Raw genomic sequence first — 27762 nt, forward strand, 5'->3', positions numbered from 1 at the left:
AAGCGGAAGTGACGGCGGCCATGGCGGAGGAGGCGGCGGAGCGGCACCTGGAGCTGCTGCGGGAGGAGCGGGAGGCGGAGCTGGCCCAGAGCAGGTACCGGCCCACAGCGGGTACCGGCCCGGCTCCGGGCACCGGCCCAGAGCAGGTACCGGCGGGACACGCTGCGCACACCCCGTGGGGCCTGCGGGCACCCGGGGGAGCCCCCCATGGACCCTCCCCTGGGGCCTGCGGGCACCGGGGGACACCCTGACAGACACACAAACCGATTAGGGACCTGTGGGAAACCCTGACAGACAAACAAACCTCAGGGACCTGCTGGCACCCCTGTAGGGCCTGCTGTCACCTCTAGAATACCTGATGGACCCTCCTCTGGGGCCTGTAGTCACCTATGGAAGACCTTACTGTCACCTATAGGAAACCCTGACAGACAGACAAGCCTCAGGGACCTGCTGTCCCTATGGGAAACGAGCTGACTCACGGCTATAGGACCCTCCTGTCACCTGCGGGGAGCGCGCTGTCCCGCAGAGGAAACACTGCTGTGCTCACCCCTGTGTAACCAGCTGCTCTGACCTGTGGGGACCCTGCTGGACTCACCACACAGCACCAGCTCACCCTGTGGGAACCCCCCAGAGCGCCTGCTGTCACCTATAGGTCCCAGCTCACGCCAGCGGCACCCCAGGGCTCCTCTTCTCCCCCACCCTGCCCTGCCCTCCTGCCCCGGGGCTGCAGCTGACACTGAATCCCACCCAGCTCCATCGGATCCCTGGTGCCAGAGAGGGCGAGGGGTCCCCAGGGCCCCTGGGATGCGTGGGGCTGTGTCGGGGTGCAGGCACCCCCACTGCTCACCCAGCCCTGAGGACAGGGTGGTGAGAGGCAGGATGAGGCCACCCAGGGCTGCCCGAAGCTCCCCACAGAGCAGCCTACAGGAAACAAGCCGAACTGGGGGCCTAAGGAGAATAAACCTGGGGGATTTGCTTTTTTATTTGGATCTATACAATCTGCCCCCCTGCCAAGCGAGACAGTTGACTTTGGCCCCAAATGTCGGTCTACAAAGACATTCCCTGCGGGGGTTTGTCTGAGATGAGTGCACCTCCACCTGAAAAATGGCTCCTCTTCCATTTTAGCACTTACATGTGACAGGGGAAAATCCAGGTTGTTCTCTCCCAGGTCATGGGATGTGGGTAACCGGGCAGGTCCTTCCTCTTCACCCCCAGGCACGAGAGGGTAAAACACAGAGAAACGGGTGTTACCTCTGCTCCAGGCTCCACGAACATCGCCCCGTTTCCCCAAACAGGCCTGTGGAAGCTGATCCAGTTGCATCACTGCAAAATGATCACATAGCCAACAGTTCAACAAGCTGGTGTCTGCCATCATTCCCTGCTTCTTTTCCATCTCTCCCCCATCTTTGTCACCTGAAGCTTTGAATCTCAGCCTCAGTCCAAGCAAACAGTGTTCATGCTGGTGTGTGTTCCCAGGGCATGGCAGGAGAGTGTGTCCCTGAAGGAGCTGCAGCGCAGAGGGGTCTGCTTGCTCAAACTCCAGCCCGCCAGCCAGAGAACCGGCCTCTACGGGCGGCTGCTCGTGACGTTTCAGCCCCGAAAATGCGACTCGGACGCCGAGCTGCCCTACAACAGCTTCGGGCCTGGTGAGTGACGTTCCTGTTGGTGCAAAGCGGGTAAACAAGAGCTGGCTAATGTCTTCTTCTTGACATCTTTGTGTTGTAACGTTTGTAAAGACTGAGGAATCGATGCAAAAAAATGGGAGAAAAGGTTTCTCCTGTGGTGCAGGCGTGACACAGTCTGCCCATGGCAGGAACACGGTGCCGGAGCTGCAGCCAGTCCTGCTGCCAGTGCTGGGCTGCACTGCGTGGCTGCTCTCCCCAGAACTGCTGCTTTTCAACAGGTTTGCCCCACCTCACGCTCTCTCTTGTAACTTCTCTTGCAGGGGACATCGTGGGCCTTTACGATTCAGCTGACCGCGGGGACCCGCTCTCCACCGGCATCGTGACACGTGTCACCTCCAGAGCAGTGACTGTGGCCTTCGAGGACTCTGGGGACAACGTGCTGAGCCTGGACCGCGAGAGCTCGTACCGCCTGCTGAAGCTGGCCAACGATGTCACCTACAACCGGCTGAAGAAGTAAGGACTGCAGGCTTGCAGCTCACCTCAGCAACACAAAAGCCAGTAGAAAATTGCCACATTTATTCTGGAAAAACTCCTCTGAGCCAGATCTGAGTCTGCTTCCCTGGGCTTCATTTCTCTCCTTTCCCATCTTGTTCTTGTGAGTCCTCTGGCAGCTCCACTTCGGGAGGTACCCACCTTTGGAGGGTGCCTTTCTTTTTCTGCTGACTGCCGAGGAACCCATACAGAGATCTCTCAATTGGACGTGTTGTGCTGCATATCACAACAGCCTGAATTTATCTACCCCACTGGCTGGTGTGGTCCTGCCTGTCCCTGTTCCTCTCCACCCCTCATCCCATGCTCAGCTGCTCTCTTGGTCCTGTCTGGTATCCCCTCTGGTACTCACTGGGTTCTGTGTCGAGCCTTTTCCACCCTTGCAGGAGAATTCAGTAGCTTTTTGCTGAATTAATGTGCTGAAAAGGCCCGGCACAAGGTCTGACCGTATCACACTGCAGTAATCGTGGGAAGTGGAAGTCTGGCCAGCACAAGGGATGTGTGAGGGTGGGGGATGCAGCAATTTGACAGAATTAGCCTATTGTGGAGTAACGCTTTTCAGCTTTGAGGAGCTCAATCTGCGCCCGCAGTCTCCTGCCGCAGGGCCCCGAGGCACACAGGATCTCCGAAGGAATTCCCGCTGTTCGTAACCTGCCTGTTTCCTTCTTCCCAGAGCTCTCCACGCGCTGAAGCAGTATCGTGGGGGTCCGGCCTCCCACCTCATCGACGTCCTCTTCTTCTCTGCCGAGCCAAGCGCATTCAGCGAGACAAGTAAGGAAGCAGCTTCTTTGTACGATTTTGTGCCAGACTGATGGCAGGTTCTTTCTAGAGAAATTTTCGCAGTTTAAGGTCAGAGCCCTTGAACCTTCAGAGTCAAGCACATGCACTGAGCCTCCTGCTGGTTTTAGTCTGCCTGGGTATGTGCAGCTGAGAGTTCTGCAGGGGTAGAGCTTTGTCGGATGGTCTGATGAGAGCAGCAATGTTGCTGCTCCTGTGCAGGTTTTAAGCAAAGAAATGGAACGTTACTGTGGGGAAAGGGCAGGAAATCTTTGCTTTGTAGGGCGATCAGTGGAGCCTGAGGTTCCCTGCCCACAGGTAAGGGCTCTGCACTCTGTCCCTGCCCGGCTCAGGGATGTTCATCGCTTCAGATGTCACCTCTGACAGAGGCAAAGAGCCGGAGCCCTGGGCCATGGCCGTGCAGGCCTCTCCTGCGCTGTGCTGCTCTCCCAGCCCCATCTCAGGGGCTGCCCAGCTGAGACCCTTATCATCACCATCATTAGCTGGCTAATGCTCCCTTTCTCAGAGTGTACCAAGTAAAGCTGAATTCTGCCAGAAAACAGGCAGGATTTGTGATGGGGGAATCTGTTTGCACACATTCATGAGTCTGAAACTGTTCAGTTTATGAGGCATTTCTGGTTTGCTTCCTGCCTCAATCCCATCCATAAATAAACTCCAAAGATCAGAAACTGCCAGCTCAGCTTCTGTATTGAAAATCCAATAACTCTGCCTCCCTGGGCATGAGATGACTGTAGAACTACTGCAGCTTCAAACAGCATGGGAAGGCTTGTATTTTTATTTTTACAAGCCAATTGTTTTCAGCCAAGCAGGAGATGCGCAGGCTGCTTTGGTTTCATCAAATACTTAAAACCTCACAACTTGTTTACCAACAGCTGTCAAAAAAATGGCATACAAGTAGAACCCCTTTCACTTGGATATTTTTTGATGCAAGTCTTTGAAAAAATGAAGGATGAAATGACCCAGCTTACCCTTTCGGAAATCGTGGGGAAACCAAGTGAATGTCATCCCTTGGCAGAGGGAAATAGCAGCTGGGCTGTGAAACTCAGGGAGTGAAGGCAGAGGGTTCAGAGCCACTCTCCTTCCCCTCAGCACCCCTGCAGGCAACTCTGCTGATCAAACACACCAAGGATGGAGACTTAATGTTAGCGTGAGTCATATCTCCATTGTTCTAAGCACAGAGTTTAGCACAAATCAACCCTCTCAGCCCTTTGGCTACGTCAGGACCTTGGGGCACTCAGATTTTTAATATTAGATAAGAGAATTACATTTTAATGAACTAACTTTTGTAGCAGCTTCAACTCTGCGTGTCCCCTGTGGTAGCAGAACTGTTTCTCTAATGAAGAAAAATTCATTTTCACCAAATTGCTCAGATGTGCCCAGCTGAGCCCAGAGGTGAATTTCACCTCTCGCAGCACCGAGAATACTGATTGATAGAACCGTTCAGCCGCAGACAGAGGAGGTGCAATAGGAGAGGGCAGCAGATCACCTGAGAACGGCAAAACGCCGTTGGCAGGGTGGAAAGGCCTTCCGTGACCTTCTCAACTTACAGCTCCTTTCTCCCCAGCTGGAGAGAGGTGATACTGGCCAGGAATTAAATAATAATGACTTTAAGTAGGTCCTGCAAGGTGCCTTGAGCTGCCAGTCTCAGGTGAGGGGGAGGGAGGGCACCCAGCAGCTGGCTGGGTGAGTCCTGGCTCGGACACACATGGTGGGACACGCAGCTCCTTGCGTGCCCACGCACCGCAGGACAGGGCAGTGTGTCCCTGCACACAGAACAGAAACCCACAGATGCGTTGGCTGGCTGCAGAATGCAGCAAGTGTTTCCCAGGTGTGTGCTCTGACACAGAAGGACAGAAAAATCTCGCAGCGTTTCAGGCTGCTGCTCCTCCTTCCATGACCAAGCACCTCTGAGCCTGGTTTCTTAGGGAGATGCTTCCCTGCATCTGTCTCATCCATTATCTGATTCCAGACAAGCCCGTCAGGAGTCTCGGAGTTAATAAGTTCTGTACATCTCATAAAACTGGCTGTCTAGACATACATCTGTATCAGCGCCATTCCAGGGTGCAGTGTCATCTCCACTTCAACCAGTAGCCCAGAAAGCCAGGGCTAGAAGAGACACCCTATAAACGCCCACCCAGAGAAAAAGCTGATGCTGACAGTAGAGGAAGGCCCAGGGCAGATGAGATCCATACCTAGAGAGGAAGCATTTGTCACCTTTTGTACAACCTGTGGGGAAGAACCAAATCACCAGGAGACCGAGAAGCAGGAGGGTCAGTGGGAACCACAAGCACCTGCTCAGTGCACGGATGTGTGAGGGTGTTCTCACAAGGGCAGAAGAGGCTCCGGCACGTGATAAGTGCAGCAGCAGCAATCTAACTTTTAAATGTGGGGACTAAAATTAGAAGCCTCATTTTTCAAGCATGGGAATCTCAGGAGTTTTAGGTGGGTTCACATACCACTGTGCCTTTTCATAAATCATGTAGGGACTTGATACTGAATTGGTGAGAAACTGGTCAGGAGGTGCTAGTGCGACGAGGGTGGGAGCTGAAAGGGCAAGAGAGGGACAGCGAGTCTAGGGGGGGCTTCGTGTCCCCAGGAATGCGGCTGTGGGTGCCCAGGCTGCAGCACACGGTGCAGAACTGAAACACAGAACACTCACCGTAACACCGAACAACGCGAGATGTGGTTCCTCCTCCCAGCAGCAGAGCTAACAGAGTCCCAATGCCATCCCCTGCTCCACTGGTGGCTGTTTCCCACCATGTAACCTTGGAACCTGGAGAAAAACGGGAAAAGCATCTGTTTTTGTTTTCTGAAAGGGTGGTTACACAGGGTCTCTTTGGGGCATAGCCAAATAGAGGGACATTAGCCTCGGGGCCAACTGGCAAACAGCTTTTAGTTGCTTATTTTTTGTTGTGCTGCACTGTGATCTTCTCAGGAGCCGATCACAGCTGCCCGGGTTACCGTGGGAGCGCAGGCTGCCGAACACCAGGCCTGGAGAACCCAAATTACAGCCTGTGTCATCCCAGGAGGGCGCCCAGGTCCAGTTGCCAACCAATTAGCTTGACAAGGCGTCTGATAAAGCCAATGGCAACATGGTTTTGAGGTCGTTAGTGGCTGCTGGCATCTGACCAGCACACGATACTGGGTTACTAAAAACAACATTGATATCACAGGAGGGTAATAATGACAGAAACCATTCCGTGCCCGTTTGCCCAGCTCCTGACGACTGGCAAGGTCCCTGCTGTGCTGATTCACTCACGGTGTGAGGAAAATCCTGCTCACTGCTGGGGGATGAATCCCTCCCCGTAGTAACAGGCACAGGATGACTCCCACCAGAACTGTGTCCTGTCCTGAGCATGTTTTGGGGAGCGGGCCTGTGCAAGACGTCAGTGATTGGGGAGAAAATGCAACTCAGAATAAATAACCTTGGCATAACACAGAAACACTAGACAGGCTGTGGGAAGCAGCCTATGGAGCAGCCAAGAGGAGCCTGTGAAGGTGTCGCCAGTGGGTGGGTGGGATCTGCAGCTGAGAACAGGACTGGTCTCCACCACAGAACATCTCCAGCCCTCACCTTGCTGCCTCCTGGCAGGTACCGAGCAGGAGGAGCAGCTTTCCAAAAGGCAAACTGAACTGCACAGGGTTTCTGCTCTTGTCACACTCTCTGGGAAGCAAAACCCAGAAGCCCAGCCCTAAGAATCGCTCTGCTTGGCTCTTCCCTTCAGCCTGAGCTCCTGGCCAGGCACAGTCGGAGCTTCCAGACCTCACCCAGTAAACCCTTCCCTGCTCACAGTGTGTACACAGGGCCCCTGCGCCCGCACCTTGTGGTGGATGTATAGAGGCTTGGCTTGCCAGCAGAGGCCAGCATTGCTCTGCTTGCTGGACGGACACATTCCCTTTTCTTGCAGAAATGAGGTTGTGTGTTCTGGCAGGTACAGCCCTGTGCACATCACTGACACGGCTCTCCCGGTGTGCCTGGTGTGGGAACCCCGTGCCCAGCCGCTGCCTGGCTCACCGAGAGCACAAGAGGCATGGCTTGGAGCTGGTTATACCCATTGCTGTAAGACGACACATGAAGAGAGGCATGGCTTGGAGCTGGTTATACCCATTGCTGTAAAAAGACATGTGAAAAGAGAGAGGAGGAAGGAAAAAAGCCCAGTGGAGCGGCAGGGGTGTCCCCAGTGGAAGGTGACCCAGGCAGAACACTGGGGAGCTCAACCAAAACTTCCATGGCCTCGTGGCACGTGTCTGGTGAACATGACAAGGCGCTTGCAAAAAATCTCAAATGCTCCTTGTCCCTGTGCGCTGTGACACCTCATGTCAGAGGCCACGAGGAGACCCTGGGCAGGGCAGGGGCAGAGCTGGTCCCTGGGAGCACCTGTGCCACTTCCAAACCGGTGCTTCTGCAGAGCCCTCGGCCAGCCCTGCTGGGCCAGGTAAACTGCATTTCTTCAGGTGGGCATCCCCAGAGCCCAGCGGGTGGATGGAAAGAGTTGAGGAGCCCCAGCACCCCGTGAAGGCTCCGTCGTCCTCCTCCTCAGCACCGCGTGCCTGGGCAGAGCCACGTTCCCAGCCTGCCCACACAGCAGCTCTTGGCAGAGGGATTGAAAGGGAAGAGGGGGTGCGAGCGTGTGAAGAAAAGCCAGTTTCTGATCTCATTCCTTGAGGAAGGAAATATCAATGACTCCTACGTCCCGGCTGTTCCTCATTGTGGGAAATGCCTTCCAGTTTTTAAGCTATTCTTTCTTTTTCCCCAGCCCATGGGATGCTTCCCAGTCTTCTCTTAGTGGTTAGCACACCAGCTCCCAAATCACGAACAAAGCAAGAGGCAGGGTGACGGGAAGAAGGCATCGTTAGTCCCGATTCGTTCTTCCTCACCAAGCACCTTTGTAACAACCATTATTTGTTTAACCCGGACACCTCACTTGGTCGTGCTGCTTCAAAACTCAGCGCCAGAGGCCACGTGGGAGCTGCACGAGTTAACCTGCCTCAAACTGGGAGAAACTTCCACGCTTGTAACCATACTCAGCACAAGGACAGAGATAAAACACATGATACCCAACAGGGAACGGTGCCCAGAGATCTGTCTTATATAAGCTTCTGTGGGAACATTATTTTCGGTAAACCTCAGTCTAATGAGTCATCATCTCTGCTGTAATTAACTTCCATAATGAACAAGGAGATTAGCAGCAGGATTATGGGGGATGACAATAAATATGGGTTTAAATTAGATAAAAAGGTAAAAAAAGCAGCTTGTGAGAACTCAAGTCTTCTGCAGCAAAACCAATTCAGTAATGCAGTTTGCATATTCTTTTGCCTTTCTGATCATTAAAGCCCAAACTAATTTGAGTGTTCATCATATATATTTTGCCAGTTTGTATTTTTTCCTGCCTTCCTTTTCAGTCATTGTTGAACAACACAGAGCTGCTCTTTTGTGCTCACAGGTGCTGGAGGTTTTCCTGCTGCTTTTTCACTAGAGCAGCGTTGGGCTTGTTGACTGCAATGGGAGCGATTCGTTTGCAGCATCCCCTAGTTCCTCCTTGAAGGCTACTAGATGTGCTGGCTCACCTTTAAAATGAACCCAGAGCACCCTCCACACCCAGGACATCCCACAATGGGTGTTACAGCAAGGAAATGCCTCTTTAAATGCTGGAAGGTTCCAGAACAGGCTGGCTGTGTTCACAACTGATAGCCTGTTCCCTGTGAACAGCAGAGTGGGAGAGAGGGGGGATGCCACGGGTGCAGGGTGGGCAGCCGGTTCATTTTGAAAGCATCACAAGCTGCATTTTTACCCGTCGGGGCTCTTTTAGCCTCGCAGGCAGTACAGGGTGTGCCTTCCTCCCCAGAAATGTTCTCTCCTTATCAAATTGATCGGGGCTAGCTACTGAGCGCCTTTCATTTGGATGGATGTGTGGCTCTGAGCGAGCACCTAGGCAGAGCTGAACTCCCAGTGAAATCTCCTCCTGTCTCCGCAGAGCCCCTGCAGTTTTTCAACCCGTCGCTGGACGCCTCGCAGAGAGAAGCCGTGTCCTTTGCGCTGGCACAGAGGGAGCTCGCCATCATCCACGGGCCCCCTGGCACCGGGAAGACCACGACACTGGTGGAGATCATCCTGCAAGCTGTGCAGCAGGGCCTCAAGGTGAGTGGTGGTGGCAGGACGGGAGCGGCAGGGATCACCTTAGCTTGGTTTGCAAACCCATGGGGCTCCACAGCAGCTGGAGCAGATCCAGCTGTGCTACACGGCAGGGTCCAGCTTGGCTTGCGTGGACCAGGGAGTTTCCCCATCAGCTGAAATTAGGGACAAGTAGAAGCTCCAAAGCTCAGGGTTGCTGTTTGTAGAAGACCCTGCATCTCTAGGGATGCAGGTCCTGCTGATGATCAAAAGCTCCTTTATCCTCTAGCTTGAACTGACTTCTAGGCAGAAAGTTTAAGTTCACAACTTGTGGCCTAAGCAAACTTATTTATGCTAAGCAAATTCTCTATAAGCAGTTTTTAAGCAAGTTCCATAAGAAGCAGTATACCAAATAGTTCAATAAGCTAAGGCAGTCTATTTCCTGTCATTTGGAACAAACCAGAGGAATTGGAGGTCTGTGTGCAGTTCTAGGGCTGCAGCATCCTTGGCATAGCAGCACTCGTGCTTCAGAGCAAGGCGAGAGTTGCCTTTGGCGTCTGGAGGCTGCGGAGATGTCAGAGGTTCATTCCCCATAGATAAGTTTGTTCTTGCTCGGACACGGTTTCTCCAGCGTTTTGCTGTGCGTGGCAGTACCAAGCCCTGACTTTCTCCCCGTGCAGGTCCTGTGTTGTGCCCCCTCCAACGTGGCCGTGGACAACCTGGTGGAGCGGCTGGCGGGGCAGGGAGCGCGCGTGCTGCGGCTGGGCCACCCCGCGCGCCTGCTGCCGCACATCCAGCGGCACTGCCTGGACGCCGTGCTGGCCCGCGGCGACGGCGCGCGCATCGTGGCGGACATCAGGAAGGACATCGACCAGGCCGTCGTACGTGTCCCCGCCAGGTGCCTGGGGGGGTTCCCAGCTCTCTAGATCCGCTGCGCAGGCAAGCTGCTCGTCTCCAAAAGTAATGACCAACTCTGCTGCTTCTTGGGGGTCCTTAGAGGACAATCACAGCAGCCAGGTGCTGTGGGTTGCCCCAGAATGGGTGGCTAGAGGCAGCTCACAGTGACTAGTCCTGGTGTGAGCCAGGTTCAACCTGACATTTGTGGGTTCAGGGCACCACAGGGATGTTCCCCGTCCAGATCCAACCGCGTACAAAGGGGGTGGAACATTGGTGGGCGTGAGCCTCTCTGTGGTGGGTCAGGAGCAGAAAGGCCACTTCAGGGGAGAGGAAAGGAAAACCAGCTTAGTGCAGGGACTACTGGTGATGGCCGGAGATGTGTGTGGCCTGGATTCGTGTCATTTACTCTGGGAGACATTTAAGTGGCCTTGGAGGGAAGGAGCTGGGGTGCAAGCCCAGCAGTTCTAGAAATGGAGAAGGCATCTCACAGAGAACTGCCACGGTGACCCACCACCAGCAGAACCCCTGCTTTCCCAATTCCTCATCATGACTGCTGCGCGGGGAGGTGCTGCAATGCCCTGCTCTCCAGATAACCTGTCTGGCATTGTTCGTGCAATCAGCTTCACCAGAGAGCAACATTCACATCATTAATTCACTTCCTAACGAGAAGTCTGGCTGTCCTGACACTCCCTCCCACTCTCAGGCACCTCAAGCAGAAAGCAGAGCACACTGTAAAAATGTATCCTTAATTTTCTCTTTCACAACCTAATTTTCCTCAATTTGATTTACAGAGCAGCTCTTTTACTTGAGATGGTAGGTTTTGGTACTAATTAGATTCTTTTTCCCTGCCCGTTCTGGGGGCACATTGTCCAGCAGCCAGTTTGCAGCCATATCCAGCTCGAGAGAGCTCCTGTCTCCATCAGAGGTGCAGGAGGGCATCTCCATACCCCTGCATGTATTGGCCAAGTCCATTGTCCTGCCCATTTCTAAAAGACACAGACCAAACATGGTTTTCAGCTCCACAAATGTTCCTCTCTTTGGGAGGAGGTTTTTTCCACCACTGATTTTCCGTAGTAGAAGAGAAATTTGGGAGAAATCAGCGCCTTCAGAACTGACAGGTCCTGGCCCACCTTTCCCTCATCCTGCCTCAGTTTCTCCCCTGCAATGTCCCCTTTTTGCCCCCATAACAATTTCTTCCTTTGTCTGCTCCACATTTTGACTCCTCTCACCCCCCTCTTTCAGCACTACCCCCAGCCACAGCAGAACTAATAATGCAAACGAAAACCCACATTCTCTTTGCACATTTCCTACCCCTTTGTGTCTCCATCCCTCACCTGTTCAGGCTCCAGCTCCCAAAGTACCTGGTAAAGAAGGGTGGTGCAGAGCAGGGTCCATCCCGGTCCCCAGACAGGTCACAGTGACAAGGCAGACAGCTGAGGGACTGCACTAAACCTAGGTCCCAAACCCTGCAGGAGCAAGGTCTGGCCTTAAATGCAGCTCCCAGACCAATGAGTGGGTGGGCGGGGGCCCGAACGAGGCAGGTCAGGACAATTAGAGCCCTAACGAGGAGTGAGTGGCACCCAGGCTTACAGAGTGTCAAGCACCATCCTTGGGGACAAGTGGCAGTGCGGTGTCACCTCTGGGCTGGGCTCCCTGTGCCCGCCGCTGCCCTCAGAGCTGAGTCAGTCGGGTGTTTGGATCTGGATGTCAACAGCCAACACCAGAGAACAGCTGCTGCTTTTAATTTATTCACTAGGTCTTCTTTGCAGGACAGACATGAAACTCAGCCCTACTGGCAGTTTTACCCACTCGTCTTCCTCTGGTTGTAGCAGAGAGGAAGTCGATGCTAATCCGCTTCGTCCCATCAGCTCCGTGAATGTCAGGGCTGGCACCCAGCCTGGCCTTTCACATGGAGCTAAGGGAAAGACACCTGTGCGATCATGTTACCTGCGTATCTGTCTGCGATCCCTCCCCTGTCACTCCTGAGCCCATCAGCCAGCTTTGACTGCCCTTGACAGACACGTAGAGGTGTCACAGGTGTTAAATACCTACAAGTTTAACCACAACAGGTAGCTGAGTAGAGGAGTGAGACACATGAATGTCCTTCCTGGGGAAAACATGAGCTAAGCCGCATTAGACACTGGAGAATCCATCCATAGAGAGGATGATCATGGGAACCAGCAGCTCTTACTGTTCTGGCTGTTTACAAAAGCTGCTGTCTGCAGCCTTTCCAGCCTTCTCAAGCCATCAGCCTTACCTCCAAAGAAATAATCCAAGTTTCCCTCTCAAGGTGACTCGCAGTGACAATAGCTTGGTTCTTGTCTTGTAGCTGCTGGGCTGTAGCTGGGGAAGTGCTGGCAACCAGTGCTGATGATGTGATGTGTTAGATACATTCAATAGGCGTTGCTAAAATAAGGCATGAGCGTGTCTAGATATTGCTCTGAATCATTTACAGCAACTCAGAGATGCCCTTTTAAAAGCACAAAGCTGCTGTGGCTGGACACAGCGCGCTGAACTCGGGACCCTCCTGCGGCAAGGGCAGGTGGAGCCCGAGGGCCCCCGTGTCCCCTGAGCCGTGGAGCAGAGTGACACGGGGAGTCCTGCTTCCTCACCCAGCAACGGCACAACACCCCGCTTCCCATTACGCCGCATCACCATTATAATTGTATATAGTGTAATTATCCATCACTCCCTGCTTCGTGCCCAGATGCTTCAACTGGTGCATAGACTTGGCCATTGCGTTGGTGTGGTTCATCTTTGCATAGGCAGAAATGCTCTTTGTGCTTCAAGCAGCACAAGGAAGGGCCTTTCTGGCACGGAGAGGGAAAAGGCACTAAGGTTTTGTGGGGCTGATCGTGGTGAGCCGATGGCTCATGGTGACACTGAGAAGCCATGCTGTGTGCAGGGTCTGGGGCTGTCTGAGAAGCTGAACATATGCCTAGGGCTGGAAACAGTTTGTTCTACCTCAATATTTCTGTTTGATAGGCAAAAACCAAAAAGGCTCAAGACAAGGGGGAGCGGAGCCATTTCCTGAGTGAGATTAAGGTGCTGAGGAAGGAGCTGAAGGAGCGGGAGGACGCAGCGATGGCCGCAGCCCTGACCCACGCCAGCGTTGTCCTCGCCACGAACACAGGTGTGCGATCCTCTCCTGCTCTGCAGCGCGGCCCCTCACCTGCCAGGGCTCACCTGGAGGCCCTGTGCCGTCAGCATCCTGCACGTAGGATGCAATACCCCTGCATGGAAGGGCAACACGGGTGCTCAAAGCTTAACACGTGCTAAAGTGCATTTTTAGATCAGATGTGTAATTCCCCAGGGCCAACTTGTAATCTTCAGATTTGGTTGCTCAGAGATAATTTTCTGAAGGGAAACATCAATAGTTTTAGGTCATAAAAAAGAACCTCATGGGGCATTCACAAGTCACTGGTGTGAAGGGTAAATATAAATCCTTCCAGTGCGTTATTTGCTGGGAATTGGCCTCTCTTTTAAGGTTCCCTCAAAGAACGGAGAGGTTTCCTTTTCCAGTAGAACTGGTGGTTTGTGCTGCCCGTGGTGTTGAGCAGATGTGATTTTGCCTGGGACTCTGGGGCTTGTGGTGCTGGTGGACAAACCAGGACTGTGGATTTGGTGTTCTCCTCGGTTCAGCAATCTGGGCATTGTCTGAACTCACGCAGTTTGATGGAGCTATTGTTCCTGCAGGCCGGAGCGCTCAGTTGCTCTGTTGCTCTGTTGCTCAGTTCCTAGGTTCAGCCGAGAGAGGATTTAATCCTGGCAGCGCACAGGGACACCAGTGACCTTTAGCTAATGGCAGTTCGATAAAGCTCGGGCCGAGCTCCAGGGCTGGAAGGGAAGAGCACCAGCTGCACTCACATTGGTACAGGTTGTTTTAGATAGAGCCTTTCCACTTAGTTCTGTTCCTTCCACCTTCAGCGCAAAATCGCAAAAGTCACGTTCAAGCTCTATGCCCCTTGTTAGCGAAGGTGATTCATATAGGCTGGAAAAAATGTTTTAAAGGAAAACAGGGTGTCTCGGTTGACAAACTGTGACATCTGACCTGACGCAAAGCAGGAGAGGCGGCAGGATTCGCAGCGGCAAAGCAGAATCGCCCCCATCAGAGCTGCCTGCAGAGCTACAGCAACAGCGCAGGAGCTTTTGAAAGAGCATTTCTGCAAACGCCGTGAATAAAATTTCCTTGTCTGGCATGCTGGCTTCCTAATCCTCCTCCCTCCTGCTGCATCCCTTTTTCTGATGAATTGCAGTGGTATTTTTAATGCCTCTGAAATTCACGGTTCTGACCAACGTGTGGATCGATATCGGTTCGTGTCTGGATTGCAGCAGGACCTGTGCAAGGGCTGTTTGGCTGACATTACAAGCGGATGTCTGATTTAACAGAACAGCCCTTGCCATGGCTGTCTGGTTGCAATCTCCGGGGCTTTCCCTTTGCCTTTTGCGGCGCAGAAGGACAGGGCAGCGCAGCCGGGCTCGGAGGAGTGGGCGCTCAGCTGCTCTTTCCCTCTTGGCGTGTCCCTCAGTGTGTCAGGCGAGGCGAAGCTCAGAATTCGGCTTTGGTTGGAGGGTTTTGTTTGCGTTGGAGGGCAGAAGGAAAGTGGGTGTTCATTAGTGCGCTTGCTCTGCTCCTGCTCTGGGTGAGGCATCGGACCATATTGTTCTGTTTGGCATCTGGGTTTCGCTCTTGTTTTTAAGGAGACTTGGAAGCTTTTGGGCCCAGATGCCAGGGGAAAAAAAAAAAGACAGACACAAGTTGGCAAAAACAATTCTGCATATACAGATAAATGTATGTGTACTTGGGATGTACTGCAGAGATTGATTTCTAAATCTCAGCAAGGAGACATCTTTTACGTGCCTCCTTCGGGCACAGTTAAAGTGTGTGCGGCTTGCTGCGAGCGCAGGCCGTGGGTGCTGAGCGCTGCCCTGAGCTGTGCGCTTCTCCCGCAGGTGCCTCCCCGGACGGGCCGCTGAGGCTGCTCCCCGAGCAGCACTTTGGGCTGGCGGTGCTGGACGAGTGCGCGCAGGCGCTGGAGGCCAGCTGCTGGGTGCCGCTGCTGCGCACCCCCCGCTGCGTGCTGGCCGGGGACCACCGCCAGCTGCCCCCCACCATCCTCTCACACAGGTACGCAGCCGCTCGGGCTCCTCCCACACTCCCGAATGCCCCCAGGGCCAAGGTGTTTCTTTCACGTGGGTTATTTGTTGGTATCCCCCATGGGCTGGGTTGGGTCTCACCTTGGGTTTGGTTTCACCAGTTCCCAGGACTCTGCGTGAGGGACGGACTGCTGAGGAACAGCAGATCCACAGCGTGAGACGGGGACTGCGGGCTGCGGGCTGCGTCTGTGTCCTGCCGTCAGTCAGGGCTGCAGTCTGTGCGTCTGTCCTGCCGTCAGTCAGGGCTGCAGTCTGTGTCTGTGTCCTTCTGTCAGTCAGGGCTGCAGTCTGTGTGTCTGTCCTGCTGTCAGTCAGGACTGCGGTCTGTGTGTCTGTCCTTCTGTCAGTCAGGGCTGCAGTCTGTGCGTCTGTCCTTCTGTCAGTCAGGACTGCGGTCTGTGTGTCTGTCCTGCCGTCAGTCAGGGCTACAGTCTGTGTGTCTGCATCAGTCACTGAAACATGCCCGGGCTTCAAAGATCTCTGGGCGTCGAGCTTGTGTTTTCTCTTTAGCGAGAAGGAGTACTTGTGCTGTGTGCTACTATGGGCTTACTCAGGATTGTGTGTATTTAACAGACGTTCTTCCCGAGAGACTCATCATCAGCAGAGGTATTTTTCAGTTCTGCTTCCTTAGCAGTGCTGTGTCTGAATTCTTCATTTTCTCTCGGTTATGCAGAGTAATTTTCGGAGCGGTTAGAAAGGTTGTTCAAAACAGTTTAAAACAATCACATCAGCTATGCAGCCTAGGAAGACGGTAAGCAGACAGAAGGTGAACAAAGCAGGGACACAAATTCTGGTTTCACTGACCAGTATTTGTATATAAACTTTAAAAGCTTTGTTATCAAGAAAGATAACCTGTTTTTTTCTACATGAGGTTTCTTTGCACTTGGCAAGAGGGGCGCCTGGTTCACCTCCTCTGCTGACTGCAGCTCTGCCGAGTGAATTCAGGCTCATTCTCGGTTTAGTCCAAGTCTTCTCTTCCCGTTATTAAATTCTGCTTCTGCGGTACCACGTGTATTTAAGGTCTTAATGCGGGAGCGGGCCCGCCGCAATGCCGCCTTATCACGCACACCGCAGGGGCCGGGAACCCTCACAGTGCCCACAGGATGTGCATTCAGAACAATTGGCGTACGGAAGGGATCTGGGGCTGGTTTAGATTGCCTGTGCTTCCAGGGGATGCTCCGCACAGGACTGGCGAGCCGCTGGGTAGTTCAGAATAGACACGTGCGCATGTTTATCGAGCTCTGCATCTGGAATTGCTGAGCTATTACTGGGCAGAAGCAGAGAAATAGCGTTGACTTAATAAACTCTCTCTCCTGCTTCCAAAAAAGATAATAAGCAAGGTACGTATCTGTAATCTCCCTTGAATTTTGAACAAGGGAAATGAAAAATCCAAGGGAGGCAGCGGCTCACAGCAGGTGCCTAAGAGACGGTGCAAATAACGTTAAGGCACCGCATCATCTTCCCATTTTACCGTTATCAGCTGCACAAATGGGGGCTGTTCTGCCCGGCTGGGCCAGGCCGGGGAGCTGTGGTCTGACTGAGCCCAGGGATGGCCAGAGCCTCGCTTACACCAGCACAGAATTAGTTTAATTTGAAGTGGGATAACAAAACTATTCCCAGTAGAGACGAGCTCCTTACCTGGTGTGCAAGGGACTTTTTGGAGCAAGGATCTGGTTACTGGCAAGAAGAAATGTGCAGTTCAGTCCCCTTTAATTTCAGGGTGGTATCAGCAGCAAAAAGCTCCCCCCGGCAGGAACCCCCGCTGGGGATCCCCTGGATCTCTGGGCAGACGTGAGCGAGGTCCCGCTGGAGCAGCTGGCAGAGTTTGGCCCAAGAGCCTCCTTGTTGAACGCAAACCACATTTTGATCAATCAGAACAACTTGTTTGGAGAAATCCCATTACTTCTCAGATAAACGCCTTTAAAAATGATTAGCTCTTTTCCTCACAGATCTGAACTCTGCCTGTGTTTTAATTGCTGCCCCAGCACAGCATTCGCTGCGCGGAGCGAGGCACAGCTCAGCTTTGCCTTTGCAGCCCCGTCCCCAGCGAGGACAGCGGGTGCTGGAGAGCCCTGCGTTCAGTGCTGCGGGATGCGGCACAAAGGCAAATTCCTCCCACCTCCATCTTGTTAGGTATTTCCAGAGATCTAATTAAGGCCCCGAATCACCTGCCAGCTCCTCTTTGGTTAATGGAGAACGATGAGCTATTTCCAGGGATGATTCAGGCAGAGGACTCAAACCTTCCGCCCACCCTCCCTCTCCTCCATTGATGACAGCAGCCCCGCGGTGGGTGGACTCCTATTTTCGGGGCCCCAGCGAAGGGTCTAAAGTTAGCCGGGATGAATCGGGGCTGCCAGAGGGATCGTCTGTGAAGTCAGTCCTGCTCAAGTGGGCAGCCTGTTAAACAGGAGCACTTGGACGCTTTGTGGGAGCCGTGCTGCGAACAGGAGCAGACAGCTGGGCTTCCTCAGGCCCTGCCTGCCATAGCGACCTCCTTGCTCTCTGCTTTTCCTCCACAGACTCAGCGCTTCTCAGCTATCTCCAGGTTTTTCCACCTGAGGCTCGGGGAGTTTGGGTGGGCAGGCTGGGGGATGCCCCCTGTCGTTGCCTCTCCGAGGCAGAGGGCGTCCCCACGCACCTCACAGCACCTTCCCCGCCAGCCTGGCCGTGATGGACGGGTTGCTGCTGGAAGACTTCCCAGCAATGGGAAGTGCCTTGTAGGAATTAATTGCACAGTAAAATAATGGGGAAGTTATTAACAGGTGAAGTATTCACAAGCAGTTTAATATCCTCATTATTAATTCAACATATAACCTCATGGCGATCCCTGCAGTGGGAACTGTTCCTGTAGAGGAGAGCACTATTTGTGAGGCTTGCTGTGAGGTTTAATGCCCCTCTGCTTTACTGTATATCATTAAAAAAACCACATCAGAATATTGGTTGTTAACACCAGGGTTTTCCTGCCAGTTCTGCATGAAAATCAGTTTTAGGCTTGCTCTGAGATTCGTGAGAATCTGTGAGCCGAGGGAGGGGAGTGGAGGATGGCAGCAGATGGAGGGACCCGTGGCTGCTCAGCCGCTGAGCGTCCTGCAGCCCTTGCAGACTGGGGAGCATCTGATTCTGACGTCCCTCACCTCTCGCTTGAGTTACCCGAAGTGACTTACTCGCCAGTGTCCGGCAGCAGCGAAGGCCAGGAACAGCGTAGGAACATCTGGGTCACAAGGAGCTCTCTGGGTCCATCTGGATCACAAGGATCTCTGTAGGTACCTCTGGGTCACAAGGAGCTCTGTAGGTACCTCTGGATCACAAGGAGCTCTGTGGGTACCTCTGGGTCACAAGGAGCTCTGTAGGTACATCCGGATCACAAGGAGCTCTGTGGGTACCTCTGGATCACAAGGAGCTCTCTAAGTACATCCGTGCGCACCGGGAGCAGCGCTGGGGCTGGGGAGCTGCAAAGGCTTTGTGAACAACCTCCCCGCGGTTCATGATCGGCAGCACAACGCACAGCACAGCTGGAAACCTCTGTTGTGTAAAGCACAACATCCTTATTGTGAACCTCCAGCCCTCCTGGCTGCGCTGCCTCTATGTGCTGTTCAGCATCGCTAACATCACACCAGCCTTTGCAAACACAGCGCCGTCTCCGAACTCCCATGGTTGTGTCCTTTCAGAGTTTACAACCTGTTTTTTCCCTGTGTGCTGCATTCTGTGATTTAGCAAGGAGGGCTATTGAGACTCCACTTCTCAGAAAGATCTACCCTCCATTTTCTCTCCATCAGTTTTAATGCATTTGCAGTCTCTTGTTATATTTACCCAGCACCCTGTTGCCACCACGACAGGGCTGGCCAGCACAGCAAACCAGCCGCTCGCCGCGGTGCCGCGTAGCAACGCGGTGCTCCCCACGGCGGGGATGGGCTGCGTGCTGTGCCCCTGCCCCTCGGCCGAGATCGTTTTCCCAAGCTGTTCTCTGCCATTCCGCCGTCAGCGCGCTTGTACACCGTGTGCTGGTAGCAATCGGAACCCTCACCGCGAACCACGGTCTCATACAAGGCACTGGACACACAGGATGAAAAAGCTTTTTGTGCTTCAAAATGCAACATCAAAGTACAGTGATTCTTCTTCCCCAGACAGAGCCATTAGGCAATGCTGCTAATGAACCCTTTCTGTATGGTGAAGAGAAAGCAATTAGGCTCCTGAAAGGCTTATTTCATTAGGAGCTTTATTAATTTGTGTCACAGCTATAAGCACAGGACCTTTGTCAGGAGTGACGGAGCATTGGTTTTCTTAATGGGTGATAAAGCAATAAGTGCTGAGATGCATTAGTGCTTCTGGCTGGGCAGGGTGGCCAGGGAGGAATGGGAGCGCTCGAGTGGCGTCTGGCTGGAGCACGAGCCAGGCCTGGCCGTGCTGACACCGAGCACCCCGGCGCTGGGGCCGAGCTCTCAACCGCCGCACCAGGCGCTTCCAGTGCCGAGCTGGCGGTGCCAGCTGCCCTGTCCAGAGCCTGGTACGAGCGGTGGGGCTACGGGTGGTGACGGGATGAGGCTACGGGTTAAGGGGTTTTTGGTTGGGAGCTGTTTCCCCAGGCAGAGATCTTGGGCACCCTCGCTGAGCAGATGTGGGTGGGAGCATCGGGTGCTGCAGGCCGGGCTGGCTGCCCCTGGGCTGCGGCTGCAGCGAGGGGATGCTGGTCGACCCCCAAAAGAGGGCTCACCCCTCGGAGCAGCCAGCCAGCCCTCTCCTGACCGGCTCTTCCCGCAGGGCGGCCGCGGCGGGGCTGTCGCTCAGCCTGCTGGAGCGGCTGGCGGAGCGGTACGGGCCGCGCGCCGTGCGCATGCTGCGGGTGCAGTACCGCATGCACCAGGACATCATGCGCTGGGCCTCCTGCGAGATGTACGGCGGGCAGCTCAGCGCGCACCCCTCGGTGGCACAGCACCTGCTCAGGTAAGGGAGCGGCTGCTCCTCGGTGTCTGCGCTGTCCCCGCGTCCCGCCACGCGTGGGTTTGTCCTTCCCCGCGGTGGCGTTTGCCATTCCTCCCGGCCCTGCCACAGCAGTTCTGTTCCAGCCGTATTTCACCGAGGAAACGTTAACTGGGGGGGCTTGTCCTTTCTCCCATGTAACACTACGGCAGAGTTCTCTTCTGGACAAACTGATATGCCCCTAGAATCTCTCAGTTTCGTAGCAGATCCAGGTTTGACAGAGATAGCCAGAGAGGCCATTTTGTTGCACTTGTTTCAAACTAATCCCACTCGTGAGCCGCACTAGGTGCTCCCTCCTCTCACCGCTGCAGCCAGCGCGGCTCTGCTTGTGTCAGCAGGCTGGGCGCGGAGCCCGCGGCTCGGCGAGCACAGGGAGCCCGGGCCGACTCCTGCCTCGTTTATACACACGTTTGTGCGCACGTGTGTCATTTAATGGTGAGACTGGTGGGTTCTCAAGGGAAGGAGCGGCTGCGGCTGGGCTGGGCCTGAGCTGGAAGCCGCCTCTCCCCTCGCTCCCCGCCTGGCCTGGCCTGTCCGGTGCGGTGCGGTGAGGTGCGGTGCGGTGCGGTGAGGTGAGGTGAGGTGAGCCTCCTTCCCATGGCTTGCCAGCCCCCCGTTTGCTTGCAGACTCTCCAGAGTCGCAGCTCGCTGTGGTTCGTACCCATGTGCAGTAACACGTTTCAGAGCTCTCCTGCCATCTCCAGGCGTTCCGTTCTGCCCTCCGTCGCCCCGGGCTCTCAGCTCACCTGACAACTTCCTTGGGGATTCAGCTCTAGTTTACTAATATTTTTGGAGCAGCTTTAGAGGTAGATGTATTAAAATACAGCTTTTTTTTTTTTAATGCAGCAACTTTAGCTGTAGAAATTATGCAAAACCCCAGTTCCTCTGTGGTTGCTCGCACTGTGCTTTCTTCTCTTGCCCAGCAGTGCTGCCGTCACATCTGCAGGAACACCTCAGGTGCTCCTCCTCCCTCTCAGCACCGTAAAAACCAGAACGCAGCTGCCACATCTCGCTGGGCCAGCAGATGGTTCCTGTTGGAGGCGGTTCCAGCGGGACACGGACACCCACACCGTGCCCGGCCTCCCAGCACTGCCGGCCCAGGACACGCTCCGGGGCCTTTGGCTCTTCGTTTGCGTTTTGGGAGAGCGTTTAACTGTCAGTCCCGCGGTGCAGAGCATTAATGGGTTCTCAGCTCTGGCTGAAGAGCGCGAGGAACCTCAGCTCTCAGTTTCTGTCATTCTTCTCCACCCCAGAGCCCATCCTGCTGCGCTGTCACCCGCACAGCACCGCTGCCGGGCTGCGGCCTCGGCACCAACATCAGCTCTGCTCTCCCTCTGTCCTTGTGGTCTGGCCGGGAGGAGTGAGCAACACCGCAGCTCATCATCCCCGTGCTGTAATCTCAGCGTTGTCCACAGGCCCTTTCCGCATACCTGTGCTGTAATCTCAGTGTTGTCCACAGGCCCTTTCCCCATCCCTTTGCTGTAATCTCAGTGTTGTCCACAGGTCCTTTCCCCATCCCTTTGCTGTAATTTCAGTGTTGTTCACTGGTCCTTTCCCAAATCTCTTGTGCAGGGACCTGCCAGGTGTCACCTCTACCGAAGAGACCGCAATTCCCCTGCTGCTCATAGACACCGCTGGCTGTGGGCTGTTGGAGCTGGAGGAGGAAGATGAACAGTCCAAGGGGAACCCAGGTACCGTTGTTCGGACAGTTTTGTTGGCCGGAATGGATTGTCTGAGGCGCTGGGGCTCCCACTGGAGTTTCTCCAGTTTTTCCAGTTTCTCCAGCATAGAGAACTGAAGTTTTAGTGAGCTCCAGGGTCTCACTTCAGGAGAAGAATAATCCGTTGTCTGGATTGCCATTAATCTCTTGGATAATTACGGGTTGTCCCCATCCGGCCCCTCTCTCTCTGCCGCAGGGGAAGTGCAGCTGGTGGCTCTGCACGTCCAGGCGCTGGTGGGGGCTGGCGTGAGGGCGCAGGACATCGCCGTCGTGGCCCCCTACAACCTTCAGGTGAGACAGCCGTGCCGCAGCTCCTCTCTTGTGCCGCACACATGCAGGGCAGACGCACAGGGTGGGTTCAGACCTCGGCGTCTCCAGCAGTGATCCCAGAACATCCTTCAGAGACACAGGGGGAGGCAGCAGAGCCCAAATGTATCATCATTTGTGGCCATCGTGACCACGTTGAAGCAGCTTGAGGCCATGGGGAAGGAGATATTAGGTGAGTGTCTTCCACTCCCAGTGCTTGACCTTCGGGAGATGTGAGCACTCGTCCTTGTGGGTCTGAGAGGAAGGGGCTTCACCAAAACAGTGCCTTTCATTCCTTTTCACCTTGCACTTTTCTTTCAAAGATGCCGATTGCGTGTTTTGCAGGTGGACATGCTAAGGGAGCAGCTTTGCCACAGGTACCCAGAACTAGAAGTCAAGTCGGTGGACGGTTTCCAGGGCCGGGAGAAGGAGGCGGTGATCCTGTCGCTGGTGAGGTCCAACCGCAGAGGTGAGCGCTGTGCTGGAGTCACCCGAAATGGGAGGGGAACAGGAACCACGGGATTGCTCCCAGCTCGCTCGTTGTGTTGCCAAGAGCTGCGGTTTAATTGCACTTCTGATGGTCTCCAGCACTCTGAAGGAATTTACTGGCAAGAACCTTCCTTGTCAGCCTTTTTTTTTTTAATGACCAAATATACTTGCCGTCAGGGTTGCAGATAAAGCTCCCGTGCCAGGCAGCAGGTGAAGGGGAAGCCAGGACTGCTTAGTTTGAGGGTTTCTTTGTTTTTGAGGCCTCAGAAATTATTTAAACTGGGTCCTAAGAAAGCACCGCGTTTACTGGAGTGCCCAGCACTTAACTGCAAAAGGTGAAAATTTAGAGGGGTTGTTGCTTGTGTTTGGAGCCTATTTTGGGTCATTTCCCCAAAGCAAGCAAGCAGGAGCTGGCATTACCAGTCACGCACAGAAAATGCTTCTTTTGGGAGCAAAATCTAGAGCGGAAAATCGAGTTCTTCCCTATCAGCAGCTGCAGCGAAAGTTAATCGCTGGAAAAAAGCTGCTGCCCTGGAGCCGTGAGGCTCCTTTGCCGGAGCCATTGGCCATGCTGGAGGGTTTTTGGAACCAGCTCGAGCGCAGGCAGGAGTGGGGCCATGACCCACCGTGCCCACCGTGCCCACTGTGCCCACCGCTCTCCTGTGCGTGGTCACTGTCCTCTCCAGGCGGCGGTGACACGTCCCTTCGCGCGCTGCCTCTGCTGTGGAGACAGAGCGCTGTGTGTGCTGGGAGCACTGGTGTCAGGAAGGGAGAGGGGAAAGGATGTGTGGGAGGAGGAGGCGCTTCTTTGTAAGACAGCCTAGAGCAAGCAGAGCAGTGCTGGGGGACAACAGTGGAGGGCCAGGACTAAGAACAGTCCGTACTGAGGAGCGACTCACCTGGGCTGTGTTCGGTGGGAGCCGCGTGTCTCTCGTCCCCTGCCCACACACGGCCCCAGCCAGAGCTCACCTGTGCCACGGGGATCAGTCACTTGCCTGGGGCACGAGGCGGCTTCTTGCAGTGTCTGGGCAGGCTCTGGTCTGCGTGAGGCACAAGACATGATGTTACACCCCCCAGACCCTGAGGAAAAATCCATAGCCCTTCTGCAGCCGCATTTCTCTGCTCCACAGAGGCCAGGGCTGTGCCCAGCAGCGCCCGTCCCTCTGCAGCCGCTCCCCATCCCACAGGAAACGCTCTTGCCGGGCCAGAGTGGTTGTTCTTGCCCCTGCAACCAGGTGAAACCTCATCAGAGAACCTGGGAATGGTTCTCTAAGCACAGAGAGAGGATTGCTCGCAGCCCATGCCTCAAAGGCAGCGCAAATGGGGCCACACAGCCACAGCAGAGCAGAGCTGGGCTGATCACCGCCCGGCACACGCCTCAGCGCCTCCCCAGCCGGGCTCCTCTGTCCCTGGAGCTGGGAGCTCGGCCGCCGCCCACGCTGCCCTGTCGCCCGCTGCTCCTGAGTCATCCTGCCGTTTGCTGTTCTCACCGCTTGGCTCTGAGCAAACAGCCAGCGCCAGGAGCGGACCCTGCAGAGCCGCCGGGACGGCTGGGGCCGGGAGCTCAGCCAGGGCCTGGGGCAGGAGCGGGAGCTGCGCTGACCAGGGTCTGTGTGTGCCGGGCTCTGTTTCCTTACCTGCGCTTCCTCTCCACGCAAGGTGAGCCTCTTCCACGCTGCCCCGTGCTGCGTTTGCTCCCAGGTCCCAGCCTCATCTTGTGTCATGGGCCACCCAGGAAAGCATGTCTCTTCTCCATGTTCCATCCGTGCTCCTGGGGGCTGAGGGGGAGCTGCTGTCCCCTCCCCAGCTGCGGTGTCCCCATAGGGACACGTCTGTCCCTGTGCAGCCAGGAGGGAGCGGAAAGGTGAAGGGAACAGCGTGAGTCAGGGACTGGAGCCCAGTAAGTGCAGCCAGCAGCCCGTGCTGGTCTGAGCCAGCTGTGGCCCTGGAGCCAGCACGCTCCCTGAGCGCCGTTCCTGTCTGGCAGGCGAGGTCGGCTTCCTGGCGGAGGACCGGCGGATGAACGTGGCGGTGACCCGCGCCCGGCGCCACGTGGCCGTCGTCTGCGACACCCGCACCGTGAGCAACCAGCCCTTCCTGCAGCGCCTGGTGGATTATTTCGGCCAGCACGGGGAGGTGCGCACGGCCTTCGAGTACCTCGATGACCTCCCGCCCGAAAACTACACCCAGGAGGGCCGGGGCGCGCGGCAGCGAGGCGCCAAGCCCCCCGCCGCGCCTGGCCCCAAACCCGGCAGGAAACCCAAAGCCACAGCGACCAAACCCACCTGTCAGCAGCCAGAAACGCGTCCGTCCCCCAGCACAAGCGGCCCCGGGAGAGAGGGCCCGGGGACAAAGGACGGCGCAGACAGACTCAGGGCCATGCTGGTGGCGTTCCTGGCGAGCAGCGAGCCGCAGCTGGACTTCCCCCCGAGCCTCAACGCTCACGACCGGCTGCTGGTTCACCTGATGGCGGAGGAGCACGGGCTGCAGCACGGCAGCACCGGGGAGGGGAAGGAGCGCTATGTCAGCGTTCGCAAGAAACCGGCCGAGCCCTCGCTGCCCGCCGCCCCGCGCCAGCAGCTGCCCCCTCCCCAGCCACAGCATCGCGATGGGGACACGTCTGTCCCTGCCGAGCCGGGAGGGAGCAGCGAGGGGAACGCGGAGCTGAAAACCCTGCACCTGGAGAGGGTCCAGAGGGAGAAAGCCAAGCGGGAGGAGGCGGCGAGGAAGGCTCAGGAGCCCAGCGGGAAGACCGGCAGCAGGAAAAAAGACAAAAGCGAAGCCAGAGGTGGGTCAGTCTGTAAGCAGCACAGTTAGTGGTCTTCTTGAGTGGTCCTTAGTCACCACAGCGTTCCCTGCAGGCCCTGTGCTGTGTCTGGGTGCGTGGAGCAGGGCCGGGGTTCCTGGAAAGCTCTGTGACACTTGTCACTGCGGGGATGAGAACTGGCAGGAGCGTGTGCCAGGGAGAGGGAGTTGGGTGCAGGGAGGCACGTTTCTGTAGCCAGCAGAACAGCGCCGGGGACCCTTTCCCGGGAGGAGACTCAGGAACTGGATTGGAGGCTCCCAAAGGTAGCAGTGGGCTCCTGCTGGTGCCTTTCAGCACAGGCCAGAGGTTGCTGGGTCTCACCGAAATGCAGTCACTGCAAACAGTGCCTCACGGGCCCAGGCCATTGCTGCGGGTCGCTGGGGTCTGTTCTCAGCTCCTGAGCAGCTGCTTTCATGGCCACGTCCCTTCTCCCCAGCAAAGGCAGCGGCGAGGAGCGGAGCGGAGCGCCCGGCGCAGGAGGACATTGACGCTCTGATCGCGGCCGCCGTTCGAGCCGACAGCACCTGCGGCTTCCCCCGCTGCACAGCCAGCGTCACCACCCTGGGGCAGCTCTGCCCGCACTGCCGCCGCCGCTTCTGCCTCAGCCACCACGTCCCCGAGGTACGTGCGAGAGGGGAGAGCGGGATGTGCTGAACCACGCGGGTTTAACATAGCGGTTCTCCCACTGAGCTCCCCAGGCAGGGAGATGAAAGCAGAACCCTGTGTTGGAGCTTTTGCTGGAGCTGCAGGTGGAGAGGCCTGCCGGGCGTTAACACGGGGGCTCTGCACGCCTCCTCCTGAGAGCTTTTCCTTTGCTTTGTGCTCTTCTTCACCGTCCTCTGGCATTTATGCTCCCAGGTCGTGGAGATAAAACAAGTCAGAGAGGAGAATCGAGGAGGCAGAGAGCTGGGCAGCCTGCAGATAGGGTTCCTGGCTCTCTGCAGTTCATGTGCCTCGTTAGCAATTAGGCGCTTCCTTAATGGCCTCCCTGTTCTGTTGGGCTGCAGGGGCGGGTGGGGCAGCGCAGTGCTCCAGGTTGGGTGGCCGTGGGGTGTGAGCCCGTGGGCAGAGCTGGCGGGGCTGTGACGGGCACAGGAGCCGAGAGGTGACGGCTTTCCGTCCTCCGGCGGCACCCGGCGCAGCTCCTCGCCTCCCGCATCTTAGCAACGTTCAGCAAGCTGACCTATAAATCCTCAGCAGAGATCTTCCCCTTGTCAAGTTCTATCTGTTTCCATGGCAAAGAATAGTCGTATTTATGGTCAGTCACAAGCTGGTGGGGTAGAAATTTATTTCCTGCAGAATCGCCTCTCCCTGCTGAATGGTGATGAGGATTCTGATGAGGAACAATTGGAAGGATAAAATCCATGTCACACAGTTTTTCTGTGTTTTAAAGTTCAGCCCTTTTCCCAGCCATTATCAGGCTTCCATGTGCAATAGCCGGGGAGCTCCTGTGCAGCAGCCAGATGTAATTACACTAAAGCAGCAGATAGATGGCTAAAAAGATCTCTTCTTATTTCCCAAGTCACCTTTCCTGCTCCTCTCCGTTTCCCCCAAATCCTACTGCATGAGCAGAGAATGCTATCGGGAGCTGGGTTTTAATTCTGTCTCTCATGCGAGAGCCGTGCAAGCTCCAGCTGTTGGCACGAGGGGTGGGAGATTCCCCAGATGTTCAGAGGTTTGGAAGGAGACACTTAAACCATCCAAAAAGCTGATGTACCCGCTGTGTGGATCCCAGGAGCAGCAAAATGACCTTTGTATTTTGTTTCCTGCCGGAGGAGCTGTAAATAAAGGGGAGGTGGCTCTAGGGGGTGCGGAGCAGGCGGAAGGGCAGTTCCAGGACCCATCTCCCGGCTCCCGGCCCGCAATGACCCGTTGCCCGGTGTGTCCATCCCGCAGGTGCACGGCTGCGGGGACAAGGCCAGGGCGCAGGCGCGGCAGCGGCTCAGCGCACAGGGGGCTCTGCACCCCGGGAACGGCCCCAGGGCCGCGGCGCTGGACCCTGCCAGGAGGGCCCATCTCCAGCGCCGCCTGGACAAGAAGCTCAGCGAGCTGACGGGCCAGAGGAAGAGCAAGAGGAAAGACAAGGAGAAATGAAGGAGCCAGACACTTGGTGTTCAACCCCGAAGTCCCGGGTCAGACCACAGAAACCAAAGATGCCGTTAGAGCCACCAGGCCCTGCTGGGGGAGGGGGCTCTGGGGTCTCCACTGTCACTGGGGCTCCCTGAACCGCAGCGCTGAGACAGGACCGAGAGCGGCTTCGTGTCCCGTTACCCCTGGTGACAGAGCGATGGATGCACAGAGGGGCTGCAGAATGGCAGCAAAGACG

The 27762-nt window shown here is 55.6% G+C and overlaps 1 protein-coding gene across 2 annotated transcripts; it reads left to right on the top strand.

Annotated features, from left to right (window-relative positions):
* The first annotated feature begins 1 nt into the window (after nt 1).
* On the top strand, nt 2–27621 carry IGHMBP2 (immunoglobulin mu DNA binding protein 2). 2 transcript variants are annotated; one of them, XM_080345703.1, is made up of 15 exons: nt 2–94; nt 1477–1646; nt 1946–2138; nt 2848–2945; nt 8948–9111; nt 9765–9965; nt 12967–13114; nt 14935–15109; nt 19897–20079; nt 21688–21806; nt 22032–22126; nt 22487–22610; nt 24618–25418; nt 25873–26057; nt 27333–27621. In XM_080345703.1, exons 1-15 carry the CDS (start codon nt 21–23, stop codon nt 27528–27530), a joined length of 2928 nt encoding a protein of 975 aa, XP_080201829.1. In that variant the 5' UTR covers nt 2–20; the 3' UTR covers nt 27531–27621. The 2 variants fall into 2 exon arrangements, with proteins under 2 accessions (XP_080201829.1, XP_080201830.1); XM_080345704.1 differs by lacking the exon at nt 19897–20079.
* The last annotated feature ends 141 nt before the right edge of the window (nt 27622–27762 follow it).

Source organism: Nesoenas mayeri (assembly GCF_963082525.1).
Source record: "Nesoenas mayeri genome assembly, chromosome: 5".
Classification (NCBI taxonomy): Eukaryota; Metazoa; Chordata; class Aves; order Columbiformes; family Columbidae; genus Nesoenas; species Nesoenas mayeri.

Excerpts from the sequence above, each read along its gene's own strand:
- IGHMBP2 (XM_080345703.1), top strand. The coding sequence starts at position 21 with ATGGCGGAGGAGGCGGCGGAGCGGCACCTGGAGCTGCTGCGGGAGGAG. Across the intron at positions 95-1,476 it reads GCGGAGCTGGCCCAGAGCAG|GGCATGGCAGGAGAGTGTGT; the intron begins GTACCGGCCCAC and ends GTGTGTTCCCAG. Across the intron at positions 21,807-22,031 it reads ACAGTCCAAGGGGAACCCAG|GGGAAGTGCAGCTGGTGGCT; the intron begins GTACCGTTGTTC and ends TCTCTGCCGCAG.